Source organism: Eupeodes corollae, chromosome 1, assembly GCF_945859685.1.
Source record: "Eupeodes corollae chromosome 1, idEupCoro1.1, whole genome shotgun sequence".
Lineage (NCBI taxonomy): Eukaryota > Metazoa > Arthropoda > Insecta > Diptera > Syrphidae > Eupeodes > Eupeodes corollae.
In genome coordinates, this window is record NC_079147.1 from 214,737,749 (window position 1) to 214,763,324 (window position 25,576).

At 33.8% G+C, this 25,576-nt stretch overlaps 2 protein-coding genes across 5 annotated transcripts; both read left to right on the top strand.

Annotated features, from left to right (window-relative positions):
- Positions 1-2,041: 2,041 nt before the first annotated feature.
- On the top strand, positions 2,042-8,923 carry LOC129941463 (uncharacterized). Of its 4 annotated transcripts, none has more exons than XM_056050098.1 (6): positions 2,042-2,109; positions 2,896-3,121; positions 4,388-4,534; positions 4,707-8,002; positions 8,070-8,139; positions 8,220-8,923. In XM_056050098.1, exons 2-6 carry the CDS (start codon positions 2,900-2,902, stop codon positions 8,289-8,291), a joined length of 3,807 nt encoding a protein of 1,268 aa, XP_055906073.1. In that variant the 5' UTR covers positions 2,042-2,109; positions 2,896-2,899; the 3' UTR covers positions 8,292-8,923. The 4 variants fall into 4 exon arrangements, with proteins under 4 accessions (XP_055906073.1, XP_055906075.1, XP_055906072.1 ...); XM_056050100.1 differs by lacking the exon at positions 2,042-2,109 and adding an exon at positions 2,144-2,372 and having other exon boundaries at positions 4,409-4,534; XM_056050097.1 differs by lacking the exon at positions 2,042-2,109 and adding an exon at positions 2,145-2,372.
- Positions 8,924-21,173: 12,250 nt separating this feature from the next.
- LOC129941466 (uncharacterized) lies at positions 21,174-23,601 on the top strand. The gene has a single exon (XM_056050103.1). It carries the CDS (start codon positions 21,668-21,670, stop codon positions 22,073-22,075), a length of 408 nt encoding a protein of 135 aa, XP_055906078.1. The 5' UTR covers positions 21,174-21,667; the 3' UTR covers positions 22,076-23,601.
- Positions 23,602-25,576: the final 1,975 nt, after the last annotated feature.

The following is a 25,576-nucleotide window of genomic DNA, read 5'->3' on the forward strand; positions in this document are numbered from 1 at the left end:
GTCTAAAACCTTTTTTGACATCAAAAGGTTCTGTTAAGTTGTTTCCAACATTTATGGAGCAGCGTGAATTCTCCATGGTCATCCTGCACAAACGGACGAGTTTGGCAGGGATGCCAAAACTAGACATGGCTCTATACAGCTCGTCCCTGTAGATGCTGTCATATGCGGCCTTGAAATCGATGAAAAGATGGTGGGTGTCGATTTGGTGCTCTTGAGTTTTTTCCAGGATCTGCCGTAATGTGAATATTTGATCAACTGTGGACTTTCCTGGTCTAAAACCACACTGATAAGGACCTATCAGGTTGTTGACGATGGGCTTTAGACGTTCACATATTATGGCAGAGAAGATTTTATAGGCGATGTTAAGTAGACTTATTCCTCTATAGTTGGTGCAGTTTAGAGGGTCTCCTTTTTTCAGGATCGGGCAAACAATACTGAGGTTCCATTCATCGGGCATGTTTTCTTCCGACCATATCTTACAGATAAGTTGGTGCATGCTCCTAACCAACTTATCTCCAGCTGCTTTAAAGAGCTCGGCATTCAAGCCATCTGCTCCAGCGGCTTTATTAGACTTCAACTTAGATATGGCAATCTTTACTTCGTCTTCGTCGTAAATGCGGTCTATGTCAATAAAATTGATTAATAAAATTCAATTCAGGGCATTAGACATTGGGCAATTTTATTGAATAGTTAAAAAAAAATCTCCTTACTATCAAGTTAAATCTACTTATCCTTTTTTTATTCAAATGAAAGCTGAACTTCAAATATCTGTGGTTTATTTATTTATTTATTATATTGAAAAAGATAGTGAAGTATATTTACAAGTTTGAATGTATTTCACTTAATATAACTTAATTGGTTTTTTCCTTTCTTTTTAGTTTTAAAAAGTTTTTCACATTCACAATCTTAATTTACTACACACAGAATTTACAATTTTAGTTTCTAATGATTTCAATCCGGACACTGTCTAATAGGAAAGCACGCCATGAGACTAGGCGTATTCTCAAATGACTTTTGCAGAAGCTGTATGGACGAGGAAGAGGAAGAAACGGTTCTTCATCTTCTCTGCACATGCCCTGCTCTAGCTCGAAAACGCAAGAATTACCTAGGAGAATTCTTCTTTAACGATCTAAACGATCTAAATCATATCGGGATAATCAGCCTCTCACGTTTCGTAAGAGACTCTAACTGGTTCCATTGAGCTTAGGAGGAAGCCTCAAGATTCATGTGGTATCACAATGGGCCATTAGACTGGCCTAAGTGTGTCCGTTCCATCTTGGACAGCCACTATAACCTAACCTAACCTAATGATTTCAAAAACAAAATTTTGTGAATATAATCGTAAACGTTTTGTAAATTTTACGATGAATAACACTTGATTTCTACAAAGTTTATATATTAACTTGGATTCAGTTTGTCATCATAAACTTATTTTTATGATCCATTTCTATAAAGCTTAAGTTTAATTGACATGTTAAACATTTTTATAGGCATTAATTAGTAAAGGCATAGGTAAAATTGTCTAAGTATGATTTAAATGTGTTAAGTAGCGAAAAAGTTGCCATTTTCTTGAAAATTGTAGTCGTTTAAGGCATTTGTTAGGGAAACAACAACCCAACAAAAATCTGTCATTGTCATGACCAGTTCATTTTTCAATACACATTTAAAAGAAATCATTTACGTGAAAAACGGATATCAAGCAATTCTGAGAATTTGGGATAATTTTAACAGTTAAAAAATAATAATAAAACGTTTTCGTTATTAAAGCTTTGACAATTGTTTAGTTAGCTTATGTTCCAGCAACAAGTTGCTACAAAAGTTTAAGTCACAAAGCTTTTTATATTACAAGTGTGGGACAAAGCTTAGACAATCTGTGCTAAGCTTTTAAAATGAAACTAACAACACCCTATACTACTATGATAAGCTTTCAAATTATACTGAGAATAGACTACGATATTCTACTGCGACTGACCGCATTTAAAATGGTTTTCGAACTTCGTTTTTATAAATTTCGAGCAGTTTTCTTCGTCTTTTCGGTTCTCTTGTTTTGTGCAGTTAGGTAAAGGTAAAGCAACTTAATCCGAAATACGCTCGAGTAAATTGTTTTGTGTGAGTAATATGAAGCTTTTTATTAAGTTAAAAACGTAAAAACATAATATAATTAACGAATTATTAAATTAGTTCTTCAACCCGGGCTTAGTTTGCAATTTAACCCAAACACAAAAGAAGGAAGTCAAAAAACTTAACATAAACGAGGTGGCCCATTTTTAACTTGTCAATCGGTTGTTTCTTTTTTTTTCTTTTTTTATGTATCTACTGGTATATCCATCAACCTAGAAAAAGCCAATTGGTCAATTTTGAGAGGTTACTCAGTGAGTTACTGCATTTTCTGCACATTCAACATTAACATAAATTAATTAAGTGATAGTTTCAAGCATATCTAATTAAGAATATTATTTGTAGATTAGTTTAAATTATGATGAGTATTGAAATCCATTTGCCTCTTTTTTGTATTGAAACATTTTTTGTGTCAAAAAAAAAAGTCCTTAAGACTTCAAGGTTGTGTGTGGCTCCTTGAGAGTTCCCTGCATGCTGCACCCTCTTTTCTCTTATTGAGGATATGACTTTCTGTTTCTGTGGATTGTACCACTTCAGCGAAGCTCTCTGTGGTAGTACATATGGTAGATGTAGTAAAAAGAAAATCATGTGGCAATCGTTTGAAGTTTGTTTATTTTGTTTAACAGTTTTGTTTATGTGGATAATAATTAAAAACATTTAAGACAATTTTTCTACGTGAAGGATCAGATTTATTGAATATTTAATCCAATATAATTCCTGATGAATGGAAGGAATTTTGTGAAGCTTGTCACTTATAAGTGGACTTTTTTATTTCAGGAAAATGGATTCGACATCATCAAAACAAAAGCAACTCAGCGATATAGGTTCAAAAATACCAGCACCTATTAAGACAAATATTACAATATGTAGTGGAATAGCAGAACCTATAAAGAGTGCAACTTTAACAACTCCATCAACCCCACGAATTGAGCTAAGTCGAGCATCAAGTTCTTCTCATCATGAAGATAGCCGTGACAGCAGTCCCGATAATGTGTTCGAACAGGTGAAGTTTAATTTATATAATATTAATGTAAACGTTTTTGGTCGGTACTTAAAATGTTTGCTAAAGAAAATAACCTACATATATAATTTGATTGATCAATTTTTTAACCAAATCTACAATTCTCGAAAGCAACAACTCTTTCTAACAATTTAATGCTTCAGATTTTAAGTGTTGAACTTATGCTGGCAACTTTATTAGCAGAAAAGAGTTGCCAGTAACAAAATGACTAACTAAACAGCAGTAAAAAAAAGCAACAAGTTGCTTGATCTTAAAATTGTCATGAGCAATGGAGTACATTTTGTACATGCATAAATAACTCCAAGTCACCGGACTTTACGATGGATAATCATTGGATTGATTTAATGACCATTTTTTGAAAGTCAGCTCTTATCCAAAACAAATAAAACAGACTTTATCAAAATCATTAAGCCAATTTTACTAAGGATTTATTTTATATTTGAACAAAACATTGGTACATTTTAAACTAACTGTTTTGACAGTTAGGCAGAGCTGATTTCCACATATTTCTATCGAAAACAGTGTATTAATCAGCGATAAAATTGTTATTAAACAACTCTGGTGCTTTCGGGCGTATACGTACATACTTCGTTTAATTTTGTTCCAATTGTAATTTCTTGAATATCACTCATAAATTATAATATTGTTACTTCCGAAAAGAAACAACATCAGCAATACTTTTGCCTTTATTTCCAATTTTTTTTTTCGGAAAAAAGTGCGTATACGCCTAAGTGTCCCATTCTTTGTTGTAATTTAAATTTGTGTTTGGATGAAATAATGAAATATGGTATTTGTATCAGCCAAATTGTATTCTTTGAAACAAATCTCCAAACATTTCGAAAATATAGTTACTTTTCAAAATTATGTGCAAAATCATTGCTTTAATATGAACCATTAAATAACATAATAGTTATTCTTGCATATTTCTTGGAGCTTCTTTTAATTTCGTTGGAAGCTTTATTTTCTGTGGCTTATTTTTTTGTCAGGCTCATGTTTTACATACAAACGACATTCAGGAAACACAAAATTATGTAATGCTCAGAACTAATAATTTCAAAAACTTTTCTTATGTTCTGAAATCTTCAATGTAAAATTGTTTTTCTTGGAACCGTGGAATAATTAATTTGAGAAAAGACAACTTTTTTAGCTTTCTCTTTACATCGAGAAATAATAAAGTTAAAAAAGGGTCCTTTTAAAATTAAAGTCTTAGTGTTGTAATTCTTGTAAAATGAACTAATACATAAAAAGGTTGGCACTGGCACACTACAGGAAACAATTGGACTAGGCTTCCATGAAGAAGGTGCTTTGGAATTGCGTAGCTCAACTGAGGAGTTATTTTTTATGGATCCGGAGGCAAAAAAGGAAGAACAAGAAAAAATACAACATCAAATACAAGTAAGCGAAAACATTTGCAATCAATATTTTGTGTACCATGGTACAATGTGCATTTCTCTAAGCTCTAAATAGTTAATATCTAGATTGTTGCCCCAGTTTATTTAACCCTCATTAATTGATTACAAAATTTCTTTCTTTTAAATGTAGTTTAATTTTCTTCCCTACTTTTCAGCATGCACGTCGGTCATCACCTATTATTTTCAAATTTGATGAACATCAAAATTATTTACAACACCACCAACGCAAGGACTCAGCCAGTTCTGAAGTTGCAGCACTACTCTGCATATCTGGTCGAACAAGTCGGGTATCCAGTGTTGGTAGCCAAGGATCGGCAGTCAGTCGATTGTCTGCAATATCAGGTATATCACGTTCGCCATCGCCGCATCGAATGCTTCTGGAGACTTCCTTTTGCGGTCCGAAGCCTCTTGAGAATATTGTCGATGGGGGAATTGTTAGTGTTGTTGAACCCCCAACAGCAGAAATTCTTGAACAAGTCTTACTCTCACGGAAACAAGATCCAACACAGGCAGTCTTTGCTGAGGGTATAAAAATCGAATCTTCTCCGCAAAAAAAGAAACCGCCAACGAGCATTACCAATGGTGATACTAAACGGAAATCAATCGATGTTGTGAAGCGTTCAAGTCGACAGACAACCTCAAAAACGGTTTCTTCTAGGACTGCCAATCGTTTGACAGCAAATAAGAGTCCCGGACAATTGGTAGTTGGCAAGACACCCAGTGGATCTGAGTATATTCGCATTAATTTAAAACCTGATCATATGTATAAGGACAAGGGTGTTGCACCTAACGAAAGAGTTGTGGAAGTTGCCATTCCAGGTGGTGAAAAACAACATAAGAAACCCATTTCACTAAGCCTCGGTAAAAATTCCGCCATCGAAGAAAAACGTTTGACACCCAGTTTAAGCCCAAAGCCATCAAGGCACTCGGCACTTTCTAAGGAGGCTATTGGTAGTCGGTCTCCATCGCCAGCAAACGTATCTGTTTCACGAAAGAGCTCATTTTGTTCGTTGTTCAAACTCAAAGATTCTCCTGACTCTCCCAAGGATCGTGTTAGGTCCCGAAGCAAGAGCAGAGATCGCTCTACACCACAATCGCAAAATCCTACTCCGAATAAACAAAAATCGGTTTTGGCAATTTTCAAGCCCAAACGCATCGAGGGCAAATCAAAGAGTTCTTCGCCTATTGATGCAGATTTTGATCGCCACACGCCAACTAGCAGGGTAGACAGTGCAATGGAAACCTTTCAAAGTGCAGGCTCAAGGCCTTCAAGCAGGCTCAGATACTACGATAAGCCAGCCGATGGGAAGGGAATACATATTCCTTTACACACACCTCCTGAAGAGAAAAATATTAACAAACTACTGCAGGATTCCCAAACCCGACCACAATCAGCACCCGCACTCAAAGAACCAGTAAAGACACCATCAAATTCTTCAATTACATTAAAAAGCAAGCAAAATGAAATTTCCTCAGTACAAACACCCTTAACCACAGTGAAGACCGAACAGGAAAATGAAAACTCAATTTTAGCCGCCCCAACAGCTCTACCCCAGCATAATAAAGCCACGAAAATTCAGTGCATAGAAAATCTCGATGCAATTCACACGCTTCCCCAAGATATCGATGAGAAGGAACAGACCTGGAGCCTCGAAGTTCATCAGCATAGTTCACAAGATAGCCAAGACACTATATTGTCGGATAATTCTTTGCCTAATAACTGCGTTTCCAAAGTCAGCACCCGAACTAATTTGGGAAATGTTTCAGAAAATACCATAGATGAAAATGGCATTGCAGCGGAAGTGCATCGAGTCCCTTCGGAGCCTGAGTCAATACCTCCACAAGCACAGCAAACAGAGGAATCATCAATGGGGAAAGAAAAACGAAGAATACTCTTTGCCACAAGACTAGGCTCTGGAAGTCAGGAGCAAATGTTTAGCACACAATTTAGCCTCTCCAAAACCGAAAGTCTTTCAAGTCAACTCTCTGAGCATGCTTCTATCCCTGAAAACTCAGTGCAAGAAGTTCTGCAGCGCAAAGACACTATATTGCGACGACCAGATGACACTGCAGTTACTAAGAAAACTATTAGCAATAAATCAGAAGTTTTAAGAAAGTCCTCCGCTTCAAAGTCGCAATCGACATCTGAAGACGAGAAGCAAGCTCCTGCAGTTGCTGTAATCTTAATGCGTAAGAAAGATTCCTTAACCGAAGAAGTAAGACGCAAATCATCACGGTCGGCCTCAGAAGACGATGATGTTGCAACTCATAGACATTCTCGATACTTGGAAAATTTTGACGTTCGTAGGAAACTTCATGAAAATGTACCAGCAAGGATGCCAACAACTGCACTAATACAGCAGAAGAGAGAGCAAAAGAAAGATGAAATCATCCAAGTGGTAGCTGAAAATCAAGATCTTGATCCTGCACTTTCCGTAGAGCCCGAAACCTTGCAAAAGGATGAAGTTCTTGAAACAGCTAATGAGTCAACTAACTTAGCTAGCTCTGAATCGTTTAGTCAACCTTATCATATCCCATCAGCAGAGAGACAATCATTTGTTTCGACTGATGAGCCAGAGTCTTCTGAGAGCGAACGTGACTCAGAATCAGATCCTCATCGGTTGAAACGTAATTTATCACACCACATAGCTAGTGCCCTTGAAGATAACGAAAGCACAGGCTTGGTTTCACAAGATTCATTTGACGATGAGCTTCCTTATATTCCGACAACACTGCCCGAGGAGCGTGCTCATGGTGTTGCTCTAATTCCAATGAAAGAGCGCTTGCATATGGAATTGAAAACTTGTCCTCTAGATCGGCCACGTTCTACAACACCTCTCAATCCCTCACATCTTGAAGAGTATTGTGGAATTGTAGGACCTGATGCTGGAGACCTAGATCATAGGCCACCAATACGAGGTGAAAAGCTTCGAATAAGTCTTCCGAAAAAGGACTCCGCTAAGGATAAAGCACAAAAATCAAAATCTCCTCGACGAACGTCAACATCGAGTGGAAAGAGTTGGTTCGAATTTGCAGAAGAAGCTATTCGCGGACCAACCACTGAAAATAATAATAATAAACTAGCTAGTATTCCTAAGCTTCCGGATGAAGTTCAAGCACCTGAAGCTCCTCCTATAGCTCAAGCCAATCAGGCTAATAATATCAGAAAGCTATCTGACCAATGGATAGACTTCCAAAATATTCCCGAAAAGCGTAAAGCTCCGAAAAAAATTACAACACTGCCAAAGGACACTCTAGCTGATAACAAGACTACAATGGTTGTACATTATAACTATGTCAAGCCAGAGGAATGTCAGTGCGAATGTCATGAAGTTGAGAGAGAATCCGTACTGACACACAAGTCGATTGCTTCAGTGGACTTATTAAATCCGACTCGAGAAGATATGCAACCTCTTTTGGAGCCTGAAAACGTAGAAAGTATTGATCCCAGGTGAGTTTTAAACTTTTTAATTTTATTTTAAAGGTAAAAAGTCTTATTCCAATATTTTCTTCAAAAGTGATTCATCAAGAGAATACAGTGGCTATACAGACGATGAAACCGAAGGTGCTAGAACAAATGAAATGCAAGTAAGCATCTAACTTGAAAATCGTCTTAATACTTAAATATACACTTCAGTCAAATTTTAATGTGGTATTATTGTTTTTAGACTGAGGAATTCCCATTGCGTGGCTTGCACAACTCTAGAAACACGAAGTTCCCTGACAACCGATATTCTTAAGATTTATAGTAAATATGGTCATATAATTAAAAAAGAGAGTTTTAGTTTTAAGGCAGATTATAAAAATTGTTCGATTTATAATAATTGTAAGCATAAATGGTAAAGAAGAATGGTACCGATAAAAAACTGGATGTGGTTAAAAAAAACTAAACTTTCAGTTTAAAACATTGTTGATATTGTTTTGGGCTGTAACGCACAAAGTGGTGGATTCAATCCAATCAGCCCAACAGTCAAATGTTTTTCATACACGGGTGCTGCCTCCTCCGATGAAGTGACACAAATCACCATCGGTTCTCCCAACTCTCACTAAGAGTAATATGTACTTTACTTCAATGTATAGGATATTAGTATCTGCCCTCAAAATCGTTCAAAGTCTATGACTGACTTCAACGGTGATGCCCCTTTATTATTTCTTGCACTAATGCAAGTATATATTTTCTTTATAACTTATAAGCTGAAGGTTCCAGCTCAAAGCTTGATAAAATCAAGCTCATAATCAAGTCTATTGGATTCAAATAACAGACTGGACCAGTTCAAAGGCTATTCAAAATTCAGTGTAACATATTTACCTTCACATTTATTGTGCTTCATACATATAAACTTTAATACTGCGTTACATTTTTCATAAATACCTACGAAAAAAACTCACCATTTTTCTATAACTTGATTTTCATCAATATTTTCTTTTTCCAACAAGAATCTCTGAAAACAGATAAAATACATTATTTGTTGAGCTTCCAACGTCAAACCGGTCTTTTATCTAAAAAAGTAAAACATGAATCAAGGATGAATTGCACAAGTTTTTTAGATTTTCAGCTTACCTCAAGCTACATAGTTTGCACCTTGAAGGTTCGGTAGTACTTAGAACTCTGTGGAACATTACGAGTAAATAATTTCTATTTTGGTAACATCGGCTTGGCCCTATTATCCTTTTCTGCAACATGTTAAGTCTAACACTGAAAAAAGAAATCATGGTTAGAAAATAATTCTTTAATTTCATTGTCAATGATTTGATTTAATAAATAAAGGCAGTGAAAATATTTCTTAAAACGGAGCTTAAATTTCAAAATAACAGCGAATTTTAAAAACAAAGGGTTTTCAATGAGGACTTGACAACTTTTTTTTGTAAATAAACCAGCAGAGCAATCAAAACATTTACATGTGAATGATATTCGACTTCATTCACATGGCCCCAGCATAATTTGGGATGACTGTGCTATGTGGGAACATGCTGTTGAACCACATGTTGTCCAAGTCCAAGTAGGTAATGTTACATTGCACCGAAAATGGTGTTGGCCAAAAAACAATACTAGTTTGTTTGGAAATTGCAAACCTATTTAATAATGGGTATTGGATGAAATATTAATATTACATTTTCAGTTTGACTACGTTTTAAGACGCAAAGGGCCCTACCAATAATCAAATTTAGAGTGGATTTTAGATTTTGGGAAAAAATACCATATATTGTAAGGATCACAAATAAAATACAAAAAATATTATGTGCAACGTAATGGTTAATTGTTAAGAGTCGACATTAAGATTTAAGTCTTGGCATGTAACGTTTAATAACAAGAGTCCATGGTTATTAGTAAGGCCCAAAATCTTTAAACTTTTGCCGATATTTTGAAACTAAATTTATGAACTTGAAAATTGAATAAATTATAAATATATATTGAGATATGAAAAAAAGCAGATATGGTTTATTTTCATACCTCTATATAAGCTTGTAAGTATGAAGACCTAACGAAATACTTATTAGGGCTCATATAAAATGCTACATAGCCAAAAATAGATAACTATTCAAAATCTCTCCTTTATCGATTCAATTTTGTGCATAGAATAATATTCATTTTTACAAAATATTGACAGACTTCTTTAACCCGCTTAGACGTAAAACTATGTTGAAGAATAAGTTTTTAATTGTAGCCCAGTTCAATTGTTCAATTTGTATTTGTTAGAAAAGAACACACTTCGACTTCATTTAAATATGAATAATGTAAATGAATATTTCAACTGGTGTATACAAAACTGCTGATGGAACCAATCCAGAACAATAAAGTCTTGTGCTCATTTTATGTACTTTCAAGAGCTTCCGAGTGCACTCCGCTGTAAGCAAAACTGACACTTAGTCATGTTTAGGATGAACAAAAGGGTATTTCTTTTGGACTTTTGCAAGTTAAGTTTTCGCATTTAACACTTTAAAGGTACATAGGGTTAGTAGGTATTACAAAATTTTTAATTGGATTAGGGCTATTTGTTAAAAGTAATGCAATTGCTAATTTTTAAAACTAAACAGCAACAGTTAGTTACATATTAATATATTTTTTTTAATTCGAGAAATATCTGTTTGCCTTCAGCAAATTGAACGAACAGACCAATATTGTGCTTAAAACGCGTTTATTTATTGTTTCAATATAACTTAATGTTTTTTTTCTAAATGAAGCCTTTTTTAAAGTTGTTTTTAATTGACGAATTACAATAAATACTAAATAAACAAAAATTCAAAATTCTTAAAGTATTGGCTCAATTTTTTTAAAACAAAGTAATGCTATAAACAAAGGGATTATCTAGAATCAGTTAGTAAGAGTTGGTGATCGCTTTGAGCAATAAAAATGTTTTCCCTTTTTTAACTTAAAAATTGTTGAAAAGTATATAAATAAATATTCAAAATGTCGATTTTTTTAATGTTTTAAACATCAAAATAGTAATTCCATCATTTAAAATCATAAATTTTGTTATATTCGTGTTTATAATTATATAATATTATTATTAGGTATCTGTTATATATTTCTTTTTAGTAATATTAATTAAAACAAATTATAGAAAATATTTATAATGAAATACTAAAACAAATTGCAATAAATATATTTTAGTTCGAGTTTTAATATTTTATTTAAGTATTGAGAAGAAAAAGTTCAACACATAATTTATGTGAATATATGCATATACATTTTTTTTTAAATAAACTTTTTGTTTATGATTTTAGCAAATCAGTGGACTTTCAAAGACGTGAAATTGCACAAATTTTACATTATTTTGTCAACACCCAGCCAGTAAAATGGCTGGTTGTATGTATTTTCTTAATTTAATTTCAATTTTTATTGTAACAATTAATTTCATTATTTACTATACCCCAGGGCTACACGGCAAGTATTAGGTGGAAAGTTGGGCAATTTTACTATGCTGTCTTAAATCTTATCAATGGCACACGACTTGACGAACAACTTGCTTATAAGTTATTTTGTGTATCAATCGCTATAAATTAACGACAAAAAACAAACATCAACAACAATAATTTATTTAAGTTATCAAAATAGTAATTAAAATCCAGTTTGTGCTCTTAAAGTTCAACAAACTGGCTTCCCTATTGAATTGTGCAGTCATTCCTAACAGATAAGCAAGTAGGTTTGCATTAAAATTAAAAATAAGAAAGGAGTGTGATTATTAGTGATTTTATTTATAATTTAAGTGGTGCAGCACTAATAACTCTTAAGCAGTCCAGTGTACAAATAATATCAGCAACATAGGGTAACTAAGGTTTTTATGCCGAATCCGAACGGCTGACTTGACAAAGCACTTTTCAGGACAATAACATCGATCTTGGAGTATTTAACAGTATAATTACGATGGAACGTCAGGGATCAAACCTAAGACATCTGCATTACAGTCCTACGCACCAACCAACACGGCTACTTAATAGTTTGCGAGAATAAAAAGCAAAGTATAAACTTTTTGCAAATTACTTTGAGTCGAATTTTAACTACATTCGTCACGGGTGCAGGTAGACAGATTTTATGTTGATTATAGTTAATATGATGACTTACAATTTCTTTTTAAATAAAACATAAATACATATTTCTAAAATTTTGTATATCATCATTTTTATCATATATAAAAACTGGAGAAAAAACCAAAAATGAATCTTAGTTGAAGACAAATATTGATTAAAAAAATAACCATTTTATAAAGCAACCTTAATTAGTTGCTTTTCACACACATTTCCTGATAGGATTCAAGTATTTCTTGATTGAAATAAATTGTTGATCATTGAAAGAAGAACTGATAGGTGGTAATACAAAGACAATAAATATAAAGTAAAATAAAAGTATTGGGTTGAATAATGTATTTCTTTTAGTAGACAAAATCTGCAAATGATCAACTTCATTTTGGCACAAAATGTTACAAATTTGTTTCTCTTAATCTCTTTTTAATCTCTAAACAAAATTTTCGATTATGAAAAACAATGATAGCTATGTACGTCCCCTTTAAAAACAACATCGGTCAAAAAATGACACCGGTTAAAAAATTACCTCTTTTAAAAAATAACCTCGTCTAAAACATAACCTCGGTTAAAAGATGACCTTTGTTAAAATTAACCTGAGTTAAAATATAGCCTCATTTAACACTGGAGTACACGCGCCCTATTTTTTTACACCAATGCACGCGTGGCCTACTATGGTAGACCTTTTAATAATGTTAATAATTTTGTATTTTAAAAACATATAAATGAAATAAATATTTTAGCGTAATATTCAATTAGCCTTAATAACCATAATTTTGAACTTTCAATTCTAATGTTAAGTTATAAAGAAAACTATTACTGTAGTCTACTATAGTAGGCTAGGCGTGCATTCCAGTGTTAAGAAAATATCCTTAAAATTAACTAAAGTTATATTACAATATCGGTTAAAAAATTAAATCGTTTATAAAATATCCTTGATCATAAAAATAACATTGGTTAAAAAATGATCTTTACTATAAAATAACCTAAGTTAGAATTTTTTTTATAATTAGCAAACACTAAAGGGGTTTTTTATACCTTTGATATGCCAAAGACACAGTGTGAGCATTAGGAAAAGAGGGAAGGGTTGGATAGGAGGTGTCGGTGTACATTGGTTTTAAATTTCTGAACATTGCAATGACAGGGAAAGATAGAGCGTGGCAAGGCGTTCCACATTCGCGTAGTACGGCTAAAAAAAGAATCTCTGTACTTCATAGTACGTCCGAAGTTGGGCTCAAGGGTAAACTGATGGGCATTCCTAGAAGCGCGGGTATTACGGTTAAATTGTTTAAGGGGAGAAATGCAACTGGCTATTTCACTAGAGCATAGTCCGTTAAAATAACGGTAAAAAAGGGTGAGGCAAGAAACCTTTCGTCGATGTTCGAGTGATGTAAACGAGTTGATGATGTTTATGTCACCAATCATTTTAAAAGCTCTCTTTTGAATACTGTCCAAGAGGCTTAAATAAGTTACTGGAGCACCAGCCCAGAGATGAGAGTTATATTCAAGTTTCGGACGTATATAGGTTTTGTAGATTGTAGCCAGATCAGACGGAAAAAAAAATTTCTTGCAACGTCTCAGAAAACCTAGACATCTTGCGGCATTTTTGGCAACACCGCGTATGTGATCCCTCCACAAAAGGTGGTTGCTGATGCACATTCCGAGGATGTCAAGATTTTCTGTTTCGTTGATGCAAGTGCCACTCATAGATAGTGGCAAAGACGGTTTATCTCGCTTTAACGAAGCAAGACACACGATTTTTTATTCCCCATTGTACAATGCTGTGTAGGTCGGAATTTAATGAGCTAATCATATTTTGCCGTTGCAGTTCCACATCCGAAGAGGAGGGTTGTGAGTCTGGAAACGAATATGAAAAGCTAAGAGTGCTATCGTCAGCGAAACAATGTATTGGATTAGAAGTAGCAGACAGGAGATCATTTATAAAAATTTGGAAGAGGGTCGGAGACAAAACGGAGCCCTGGGGCACACCAGCGTTTATTTTATGAGTTTCAGACTTGAATCCGTCCAAAACAACTTGAAATGAACGGTTCGAAAGAAAATTTCTAATCCAACGAAGAAGAGATTCGTCGATACCGAAAGCACGCATTTTCGATAAGAGAGCAAGATGCCAAACTTTATCAAATGCCTTTGAAATATCAAGTGCAATAATCTTACTTTCTCCAAAACGATGTAAAGATCTGTTCCACTGTGCGGTGAGATGAACCATGAGATCACCAGTGGACCTATTGCTACGAAAGTCGTATTGCCGGTCATTAAGAAGCTTCCGTTCTTCAAGATATTTCTTAAGCTGATAATTAATCAGCGTTTCCATGACCTTAGAAAGAAGGGACGTTAGTGCTATCGATCGGTAATTTGTGGGAGAAGAAGATTCGCCTTTTTTTGGAATTGGCTGAACAAATGCAGTTTTCCAACTACTCGGAACGAGCCCAGAAGAATAGGATAGATGGAAAAGCTTACGCAGTGGTTTTACTAGCGTGGAAGAACACCTCTTCAGAATAATAGCGGGGATACCATCTGGGCCAGCGGATTTATAAATGTTGAGATCTTTAAGAACTCTCGCCACAGTTCGAGTACGAAAAAAGATTGGTCCCATAGAATCATTTACGCGTTCAAGAACTGGAGGAGTCATGACACTATCTGGTAAGGTGGAATTTTCGGCGAACTGCCTTGCAAATAAGTTAGCTTTATCAATAGAGCTAACTAAAGGAGTGTCATTGACAACAAGCGTAGGAACCGAGGAAGAGGAAGAATTCCTCATGTTTTTTACAAATGACCAAAAATTCTTACTGCCTTTGGGACATTGCAGTATTTTTCGCCGTAATTTTTGGTCATGTAAAAATTTGGTCCTTCGAATATAGGCGTTGCAGGCCTTCCTGGCTTGCTTAAACTTTTTCCGGTTTTCCTCAGTTGGGTTGGCTTTAAAACACCGGAAGCTCACCTCTTTCTCCTTGATAACCTCTTTGCAGCTCGAATCGAACCATGATTTATCCTTGGGTTTAATACTTTTAACCCTATTCGGGATAAACGTTTCCATTCCCAAATGAATCATACTAGAAATCATATCTGCACTGGAGTCTACGTCGCTATCGAGGAAGCATAGCGACCAGTTAAAGATTCTGAAAAAATTATTGAAACCGTCCCAGTTGGCTTTGTCGTACTGCCAAACGGTTCTCTTTGGAGCTCTTTCTTTAACTGGATTTGTTTGACACGAGAAATTAGCAGATATAACACTATGGTCCGATGTGCCTAGAGGCGTCAATACACTGATTGTGTACTTATCAGGATCAGAAGTGAGAAACAAGTCAAGGGTATTTTCTGCTCGGCCGTTAACGTCTGATATTCGAGCTCATTGACAAGCTGAGTAAGATGGTTAAACTCAGCAAAAATCTCAGCACACATTCCTTCGGGCGTTGTCTGGCCCGAATGGCAAAGCCACGAAGAATTGTGAACATTGAAATCGCCCGTAATAACGATTTCAGTGTGAGGATACAGGGAGACAATTCTTTGTATGGAGTCAGACAGAGCATCAAATTCCTGAGAAGTTGAAACTCTGTCTGACTCGGTTGTAAAATAACCTTGTTAATTTGCTATGTTTTTTTAAACTAATATATTACAAGAACCTTATCATCATCAACGACATGAAAAAACAATCAATCAAAAACTAACAAAACGAACTCCACTCGCCATCGCTACAATCTTTAAATAACCAAGGCATACACATCTGAAAACTTAAAGGGAATAGTTCATATTCACACTAACCCTTTGGATCTTTCCAAAAACCAACTAAATTCAGACAACCCATATCGCCAACTATGTATATTTAGGTATCACGTTCGACTTAAGATCTGACGGGTGTAGATTTATTTTCACCGAGAGCTATACATCTTCTTACACCACTAAAGCTGCGGCCAATCTTTCTGAAAAATACATTATATGCTCCTAAAGCATCTCAGTTATCAATGCAATTCATACTGCGAACAATATTACCCCTTAAAATCCAAGTTGTTTTACCCCACCAATATTCATAACTTCGCTAGACTTCTACTTGGAAATACATACATTGCACCCCATCAACACGGCCTCAACAAAAACGACCTCACAACCTCCTACACTGCAGTCTTGATTTAAAACATATTTTAGAAAATTGCACTACAAAGCTAGTCAATCCGGAACAGTCATATTAATGACAATCCGGAACAGTCATATGAATGATGAATTCAAATCTACCTATAAAAATCTTTTGTGTTTTCAGAATTCAGAACTTTAAACAGTTTTTTTTTTTGTTTTTGAATTTAATAAAACCAAATAGATATGACTGCTTTATATTTCTATTTAAATACCGAAAGATTAATGAAACGTCATTCACTAAGCTAGCGGCTACGTAGTTAAGACACTCTGATTGGCTAAATGCACCTACAATATGAGTTGAAATGTTTGAAGTTTCACAATGAGCTGTTCGAAAAAGACTCAAGAATTTAAAATAAAATTAATCGTTTGGTATTTAAATACAAATACTTATAAAATTTAAAAACAAAACACAAATGTTTCTTTTTTTATCTACCTGCATTTGTTATTAATATGACAGTTCCTAATTGACTAGCTTTGTGGTGCAATTTTGCATACGCAAAGCTAGTTTAATTTTGACACGTAGGCAATAGATATATGTATGAATGCGCCCTGTGTATACAAACTAAATTCATAGCCGAAATGTGTACACTGCTTCGGACGGGAATTTTCAACTTAACATAGCCACTGGCTTAGTGAATTCCCCCACTTGCTTAGTGACTAGATTAAAAAAAAACATAGTAACAATACTTAAGAACCAATAACTAAATAATTAATATTTTAAGTTCAGGCAGCCCTTTTTTGCTTAGGCATCCCTTTATTGTTGGAAAGGGAATAAAATACCCTTTGATTTGACAGAAAGGACGGATTGGGAAATATTTACTCCACTTTCCCATAGCCCCAGAATAAAAATTGACAACCAATATTTCAATTTCCATCCTTATAAATATCTTTAAAAAAATATTGGTCATTATCAAATAACAGATAAGTTAGAAACCTATTCCTTCTACGTACCCATGATAATGACTAAATAAATAAGACACCACAAGTTCACAGTATGGTTATCAGTTGCCCAAGTCCCCTTAGCGTAAACTTTATCGCGTGTACATAGTAACATTTTGCGATCAGGCAAGAGTGAACTGCACACGAGTGGAATAGTGAATACGGGTAGAAATTGGACACGTTCAAGTGACTTGAAGGTTTTCACTGCATCACATTTTTTTCAATGCAAATTTAGTTCAAGGCAACTAAATAAATAAATTGGGTGGCGCAACAGAGAACTAGGGCCTAGTGACTTACAACTCTTAACCATTCCTGTGTGCGAGTACTGTTGTCAGGAATGGTGGGGACCTACAGTTTTAAGTCGAATCCCAACGGCTAATTTGGGAAAGCACTTTTCATGACAAGAATTCCTCTAGGAGAATTTTTCAATTAGACGGCATAGGCAGGGATCGAACCTAGGGCCTCTGGCATGACATTCCCACGCAGTAATCACCATGCCACGGGTACTACAAGGCAACTATATATATTTTTTTGAGATGTCATTAATTTTAACTTTGGAACTCTACTTTACTAGCATTATTATCTAAAAAACACTTCTCCCAATCTAGAAAATCATTGAGTTTGAGTATTTTGTATGGCGGTGAAATATTCCTTTTCAAAACTTAGATAAGTGTCAATAGAAAAGTGTACTTATAGCTGCAGTAAGAAAATCAATGTATAGCTTTAACTTGAGATTACTTCTATCAGCTTTTTTAAATTAAAAATTCTATGACAAGAAATTCTATCCAATGACCGAAATCAATGTAAACAGTTTGTTATAAGTAAGCATTTCACCTTAAAAAGAAGACCTTATTATTAATTGATCACCTAAGAAGGTTAAATTTTCAATCGAATACTTTAATCCTTTCATTCCATTGAAAAGAACAAAACGAACAAAAATAAACCTATTGGAAAATAAGTGGGTGGAAGAAACTGCTGCGTTTCAAAAATGCACTGGCCTAACTTTGTTTATTGACATCAAATATAAATACCATGGTGCAAAAACACCCACTCGTCCCATTTAAATTTTTTTAGGTATCTTTTGACTAACAGCATTTTAATTTCGTTCTATGAAATATACTTTGTTTTGTGATCAGGGGATCGGATTTAAAAGGAATTTACTCGTTTAGGAAAAACCTAATAAACCTAGTGCGACGTCATTTAGATTGACTCAACATTTATGTGTATCTATTCTATCTAATAGTATTCATTTAAAATTAACTCGTGACGCTTTTGTTGAAAACTTTAAATGCACTTGATTTTGCTTCGAAAAGTTTTATAAATAGATTTCTTGTTGTTTTTAATTTTTTTGTTTGTCTCTTGTTTATAAGTTTTTCTATTGTCGCATCAATATTTACCAAATCAATAAGAAATTAAAAATAAATCAATAAGATGCGTTAGCTTGGACTTTAAAGTTTAAGAATTATTGTAAGAAATATCGCTAACGTACATATACAAATATTTGGGTTTCGAAATTTGTTTTATTTGTGTGGAAACAGTGAAGAAATTCAAAAATATTGGGAATCCTGTCAACCTGTTATCTAAAAGTTAATTTAATGTAGACAAAAAGTTACTTAACATTAAGCATTGGCATAGCTATGGGTTTTTCTATTGACAAAATTAACCCATTTATTTTGTATTTAAATCTTTCAACACACAAATTTCCCCTGATTTTGCTTTCCATCGGAAAAACTTAATTGATTTATTTTTGATTTAAAATTAAATTTGCGAATCTAGATGTTTCGGCTGATTTGCCCCTCTTTGCACCAATGCAATGCTAATAAAAAATGTACCTGGAAATTGACAGCTCTACACTACTATTAATAATTGACAAAGTTACACTAGTACTATCACAAAGAAAAAAAAACAATTTTAATCGTTTTCCATGCACCACGAAAAAATCATTTTTCTGAATTTCCTAATGGAAAGCCCCATTACTTATTACTAAACAAATCTTTAAATGTTGTTTTAACGATTTTAACTTTGAAAACTAATTCTCTTTAAAGGCGTTTTTGAAAAAATTATTAAAATTAGTTTAACAGCAGTTGAAAACAAAAATTAATTTTAAGGAACTACAAACTCAGGACGACTTTTAGCTCGTAGATACATGTTTTGTTTACTTAGCATTGGCATATATAACCTCCAATGCCACATTGCGGATACGGAAAATATCTCTTTGTTATGTGAATAGGGGTCTACTTGTTTACGCGAGGAGTGCATACCGGAACCATGGTTGGTACGCTGCGATGATGATGGAAAATATGAACTTTAAAATGTAAAAGCATTCATTGCTTTTAAAATGTTTGGGTAGTTTTTTGAAAACTGATTAACAAGGGATTGGGAAGAAGATAGGCATGGGTCATTATTTTTAACAACGACGTTTAGACAAAAAAAGGATCCTGGTGCCGTTCACAGTGTTTTATTATTAGATAGATCGAAGGGTTTTTTTTGAACATGGAATACTTCACACCCTGCTTTCTACCTACATGTGGATAAGAAACTTTTTACGTCAGGTAAGTAATTCAAATATAGAGCTATGAGCGATAATAAATCGCTGATATTACTCTTTTGTAATACACATTTTGAAAAAAAAATGTCCATCTACCAGTCAATATAAGAACTAATCTAGCCATTCAAAAACTAAAGTCGCAGTTGCATATTTTGTTAAAATTTCATTTATCATAACTTTTTATAGATATATTTTAAATCTAGTTTTACTTTTTTTCTGTTTAAAATGTACTTCTTTCGGAAATGAAATATTAGATCTAAAACGTACGACCGGCTTGTATATTTTTTTTTTATTTTATGCGTGTGAAAAAGATAAATTTCAAAGGTGTAAGTTAAGGATGCTTTATTCATTAAACCAAAAAATAATAAAGATATGAATAGTAAACAAATTTCATGGTTGTACATTCGCACTGATAAAGTGATAAGCAATGCTTATTCTTTGCTTTCATTAAGTTGATCGCTTGAGATAAGATAAGAACACAACTCCAGATGTAAGTTTTGAATAGATAACGTCATTAAGTATCTATTGATTAGGGCTCTTGATATTTCATCCTTTACTCATTTAGTTTAAATAAAAAATAAATTGGGTGGCGCAACAGTCCGTTGTGAACCAGGGCCTAGTGACTTACAACTCTCAACCATTCCTGTGTGCGAGTACTGTTGTCAGGAATTGAAGGGACCTACAGTTTTAGGCCGAATCCGAACGGCTAATTTGAGAAAGCACTTTTTCATGACAAGAATTACTCTTGAAGGATTTGTCAATTTTTTGCAAGAGGCAGTACCCTCTCATTCATGTTAACATCTATAAATAAATGATTGTGTATGAGACCTAAGCCCGTTCAATTAAATTGTTTCGCCAAGAAACCTAAGTTTAAAACTACAATTTTATTTACAAACAATAAAATTGGCTACCTGTCTTTTATCGGTTTTATTTCCGAACCCTATTCACCTGATTGCTTTTTGTATCACGTAATCACGCTGCACTTAAACGATAGCCAATTTCGATGTTATTTTCTTTACCACTAGAAGTGTCACTCAACAAAAAGCATCCTATATTACTTGAGATATTTTTGCTTTAAACGAAAAAACAAGCTAGATTGTTTCAATTATTATTAAATTACTTGTGCGATAAAATAAAACTCTCTTTTCACATCAACAAAAGTTTTAATTTAGAAAAATACCTACGTATGTAGGTATGCACATAGTTTGCCAGCAGCCAGCCACAGCTAGAGCTAGAGCTAGAGCCAGCGCCAGCCTCAAGTATTTTTATATTTTTAATCAAAAATATCTCAGTTGTTTTCTGTTTTGTGTTTTCTCGTCTCGCATTGTAATGTTGTCTGTGTGAAGTCGCATACGGACGGACAAATTAATGTAAGACTGTGTCAGTTTTTATTTCATTTAATATAATACACTTATGTGCATTCTGTGATTCATTGTTGGTTAGAGTTTTGGTTGGAAAACAACGCAACGATAAACGAAACGTAGTAGTACATAATATATATAAAATAATTACTTTTTTTGTCTCTTAATATTATAAAATTAACAACTAGAATTTATAAATAATATTTTATATTTATTATATAATATAAAAAATAAAAAGTGCTCTATTTTAATCAAATATTTCTATTTAAATACAAATATTTTTCGCCTAAACATCGACGCAATTGTGTGGAGGGAAAAAAGCGAGAAATTTCTAGAAAAACACAAAGAAAAGAAAAAAGAAGTGAAAAAGTGCCGAACAAGCAACTGAAGAGATATAATTCTGTGCCTTAATTAGTTAATATCATATTCACGTTTATATCGATTAGAACCAAAAACAACATAACTTTTGTAGCAAAATTTTATCATCGTTATCCAAATTCTTTTTTGAGGGACTTGGAACGGAAAATATAAGTGACTTCACTTTATTGAGTGACTTTTTATAAAATTGAAACAGAAAAGCAAAAACAACAAAAAGAAAATGGCCTTCATGATGCCCGTGATGAAAAATGAGTTCGACATCTATAATGGAAGTCGAACCCGGAAGACATCAGAGTATAGTAGTACAAGTGGTGCTGCAGCAAACGGACAACGATCTCGCAAGGTTTCTGAATGTAAATCAGAATGCCAAACGTCCTCAACCTCACCTTCTTCAAGTCATCAAATGCAAATGAATCGTTCGGCATCATCGCGCACCGCATTCCCCAGAAATTCGTCACGCAGCTCCCAATCGAACATGTTTGCCACTTCACCAACACGTACATATGGCCAAGCAACTAGCCCCCCTAAGACCCAGTCGGGCAGCCAGGGAAGCCTAAATAAATTCCATAATCGATTGGTCGATAAGCTTCGTAAATCGTTTCGCAAGGACACGGCCAAGCGTTCATGAGAGTTGTCTCAAGTATGCTATGCAAACCAAACTTTCTACGATATTGACAATAACTGCACAACAACAGCGCCAAACCTGGCGGCAGATGTGGTGGCACCAATACATTGCCAGCAGCCCACATCAGTTCCTATTGTCCAATCAACGCATCAGATTCTTCAAACTGATAGCGATAATGAAGAGTGTTCGACGCCGCCGGAGCAACCACAGCAGCAGCAGCAGGTATGTCGCTCTGGCCGTTTTCTAACAATGAAGCAACGTATAACGGCAACATTATTGAGGCGAAAATCTAAAAACAAAAAGCAGTGTCTACAATGCTCCTCGTCGTCAATCAAGTCTGATTGTTGTCGTTTACAATCTTCTATTGTTGCGGCAAGTAATGGAGTAGTTAATTATGGAGCTACCTCTACGATGGAAATAAATTCTAATTCGGCAGCACCTGCAGCTGCAGCAAGTGATAGAAATATTGATGGCAGTCAAAATATGGTACTTATAAAACAGCCTAGTCATCGCAAATCATTTTTACGTCGTCATAGACTCTCAAAATCCAGATTCAGCTCGTTTAGTGCTCCAGGATAAAGGCGGCAATGGCTCAATAAGTTCGTTATGCATACAAATGAAATTAATTAATACACACAATTGACATATCAAACCACGCTTACCATAATCAATCGCAAACGCAACTGTCTTATATCGTAATTGTTTTTTCTTATTAAACAAAATTTGGTTTTTCCAATTCATACTTCTGGACTGAGATGCAGTGGGATTTTTGTTGGAACTAGTGAATCAGTGGACGGGCAATCATACAAACATATTTCACAACTTGAAATTAGTAATAGAATTTTATCTACTGTAATAAATAATTGTTGAGGTTCTAGGTTTTATCATGATTTTTATTGTAAATGCTCTATTGGTAAAACGCATAAGGTCAAATCATATACGATCTCAACATTCCAAAATTTCTTAATATAGTTTTAACTATCTGCTAAATTAATTAATTTTACAACGATATTAGATTTAAATCATGATACGAAAGCGAATCTTTGTATATAGAAATAAGCAAGGTGCCTCACGAATTTATTGGGCCATCGAAATAATTTAGTTATGTAGGTCAAAATCCAAATAATAAAGAAATCGGATAAATTTGACACAGCCCGAATTTATTCATGGACAATAACTGAGTTCCCAAACTTTGTCTGACTTTAAATTAAAAAAATAGTAAGATTTGACAAAGGGTAAGCAAGTGATTGAAATATCGTTAGTTTTTTTATTTTATTTATAACTAAAATTTGTATTGTTTTGTTTTATCTTCAATTCTTAGACAATTTTACATAAAAAATACACATACCATGATACATAAATAAATAGATATATCATTTAATAAAGTTTAATATAAGAATACAAATATTTTATAAATGCATTCATATACATACAGACATAAATATTTTGTATATAAAACAATAAATTTGAAAGAACATTTTGCTTAAATAAATAATTATATTTTTTTTATTAACATAATGAATGAAAAATGCCTTTTATTGTTTTCATTTCTGATGGCTTTTAATTGTTTTCAGTGAATCTAATAGAACCGATGCCAAAATATGTTTATATTTAGCCGGTTTGTGTTTTTCACAAATTTTCCACTGTCGCTTTGACGTCTTAACGACGCGACAACCGCCCCGGACGTTGAAGGCGGGATGTGAAACAAGCAAATACAGTTTTTGTTTTATTGCTACGGCGAATATTTATTTAACAAGTGGGGTGGAATAGGTATTTCAGTGTTTTCAGTATTTTTCGGGGAAATTTGATTGGATTTCTAAGAATGTTTACCTTCCCGTCCTGAGACCTAAAAGCTTGAAATCCGATTAAGTGCATCAAATACGAAAGCGCAAAGACATTGTAGGTATTTACAAAAAATATTTTGATGTATTTCTCTTTTTCAATACAACAAATAATATGGCTGAAAATATTTTTCAAATAGAAGGATCCTAAAACTAAAGATAAATATTTATGCTATGTGATCTCTTGCAACAATTTTAGTAAACAACGTGAAACCACATATTTGGAAGAAGTTTCATAATATCTTTGTGAAAGACTAAAGCTAGAAATACACGGATAAGCTCTTTGACTGGTTTGATTGGACTGTGTGGAGTTATTTCAAGATAAGTATTAGCATATCCAATCGATCTCAATTATAAAACGGTTCTGTTGATCTATTGGAATTCCCAGAAAATTGGTTGAAGTAGCTCGACCTTGTAAAGCCAGACGATTAAGTCAGTATGATATGAAATATGTAAAACTAAAACTTAAAGTTATAGGTATTCCAAGTTCGAACACGAACAAAATTGAAGAGATAGAAATATGGTGTAGCTCGGAAATATTAAGCATTGAAATTGGCCTTCCAGGTGGAATCTTTTTAAAATTGTTGAGTATGTCTTTAAAGCATCATTACAGGAACCAGACCAAAAAAATATGCTGCTTTTTGACTTTTCAACCGTCGACTACAGACCGATCACACCAATCATTTAATAGTTAACTTTCGCTTGAACATAATTAAGAGCACAGACAAATAGAGGCTTAGGACAATTTAAAACAAAAAGACAAATTCAAAAGATCAAGAAAATTCGGATCCTAGTGAGTTAAGTTAACCCTTAAATATTAAATTGATTTACACAACGCTTTTTGCAAAAAGTTAATCATTTCATTAGTAGGAAAGTTTTACTTACGTTATAATTTTAATGTCTATCGCTACTTGATAAAAAAATGATTTTTTTGATACGCACATAAATAGGTCTTCAAATTGAATTTTTGTTCGTAGCATATTATTAACACATTAATTATTATTTAAAAACACGAATCTTCATTTCTCTGTTTTTGATTTGTTCAATTGAAAAACGCTTTGAACATTTTTTTTTTCTTTATTTGCAGTCAGTCACTACTCACTGACAAAATTACAGTTAACGTTACAGCTGATGTACTTGGGGTTGTTCATACTTCTCAGATATACTTGAAAAATGCGGTTTGATTAATTAGAATTTGAAAATGTGAACGCATCATCTAACGGATTCTCGAATATGCTAGATGGATATCCAACAATTTTGAGATTTTGCAGGTTTGGAAAGCATATTTGAGAATATTAACATAAACTTGTGAAAACTGCTGCAAATTTTAATTTTAAAGAACATTTCAAGCTGTTTTTTTTTTTTATTTATGAATAAGGTATTATCAGAGGCATTTTTCTGATTATTTATTTTTTCTGTAAACTTAAAAAATTCAAATGAGGACGTTTCTTCATATTTTGAAAATTAATTGATGTTCTGAGTAGGACCTGAAATGCGGTTTAGAATTTGAAAATGTGAACGCTCCATTAAACGGGTTGATAAATATGCTGGATAGATATACAAATAAATATTTTTATAATTTGTTGGTTTGGCAACATACAGGCATCGGTAAAAACTGCAATTGAAAGTGATGTTTGACAGTATATTTGTCGAATGTGAGCAT

Bases quoted from the DNA above. Each gene is read 5' to 3' on its own strand.
- LOC129941463 (XM_056050098.1), top strand. From the start codon at position 2,900: ATGGATTCGACATCATCAAAACAAAAGCAACTCAGCGATATAGGTTCA. The intron at 3,122-4,387 runs GTGAAGTTTAAT...ATACATAAAAAG, and splicing joins CCGATAATGTGTTCGAACAG to GTTGGCACTGGCACACTACA. The intron at 4,535-4,706 runs GTAAGCGAAAAC...CCTACTTTTCAG, and splicing joins AAATACAACATCAAATACAA to CATGCACGTCGGTCATCACC.
- LOC129941466 (XM_056050103.1), top strand. From the start codon at position 21,668: ATGGCCTTCATGATGCCCGTGATGAAAAATGAGTTCGACATCTATAAT.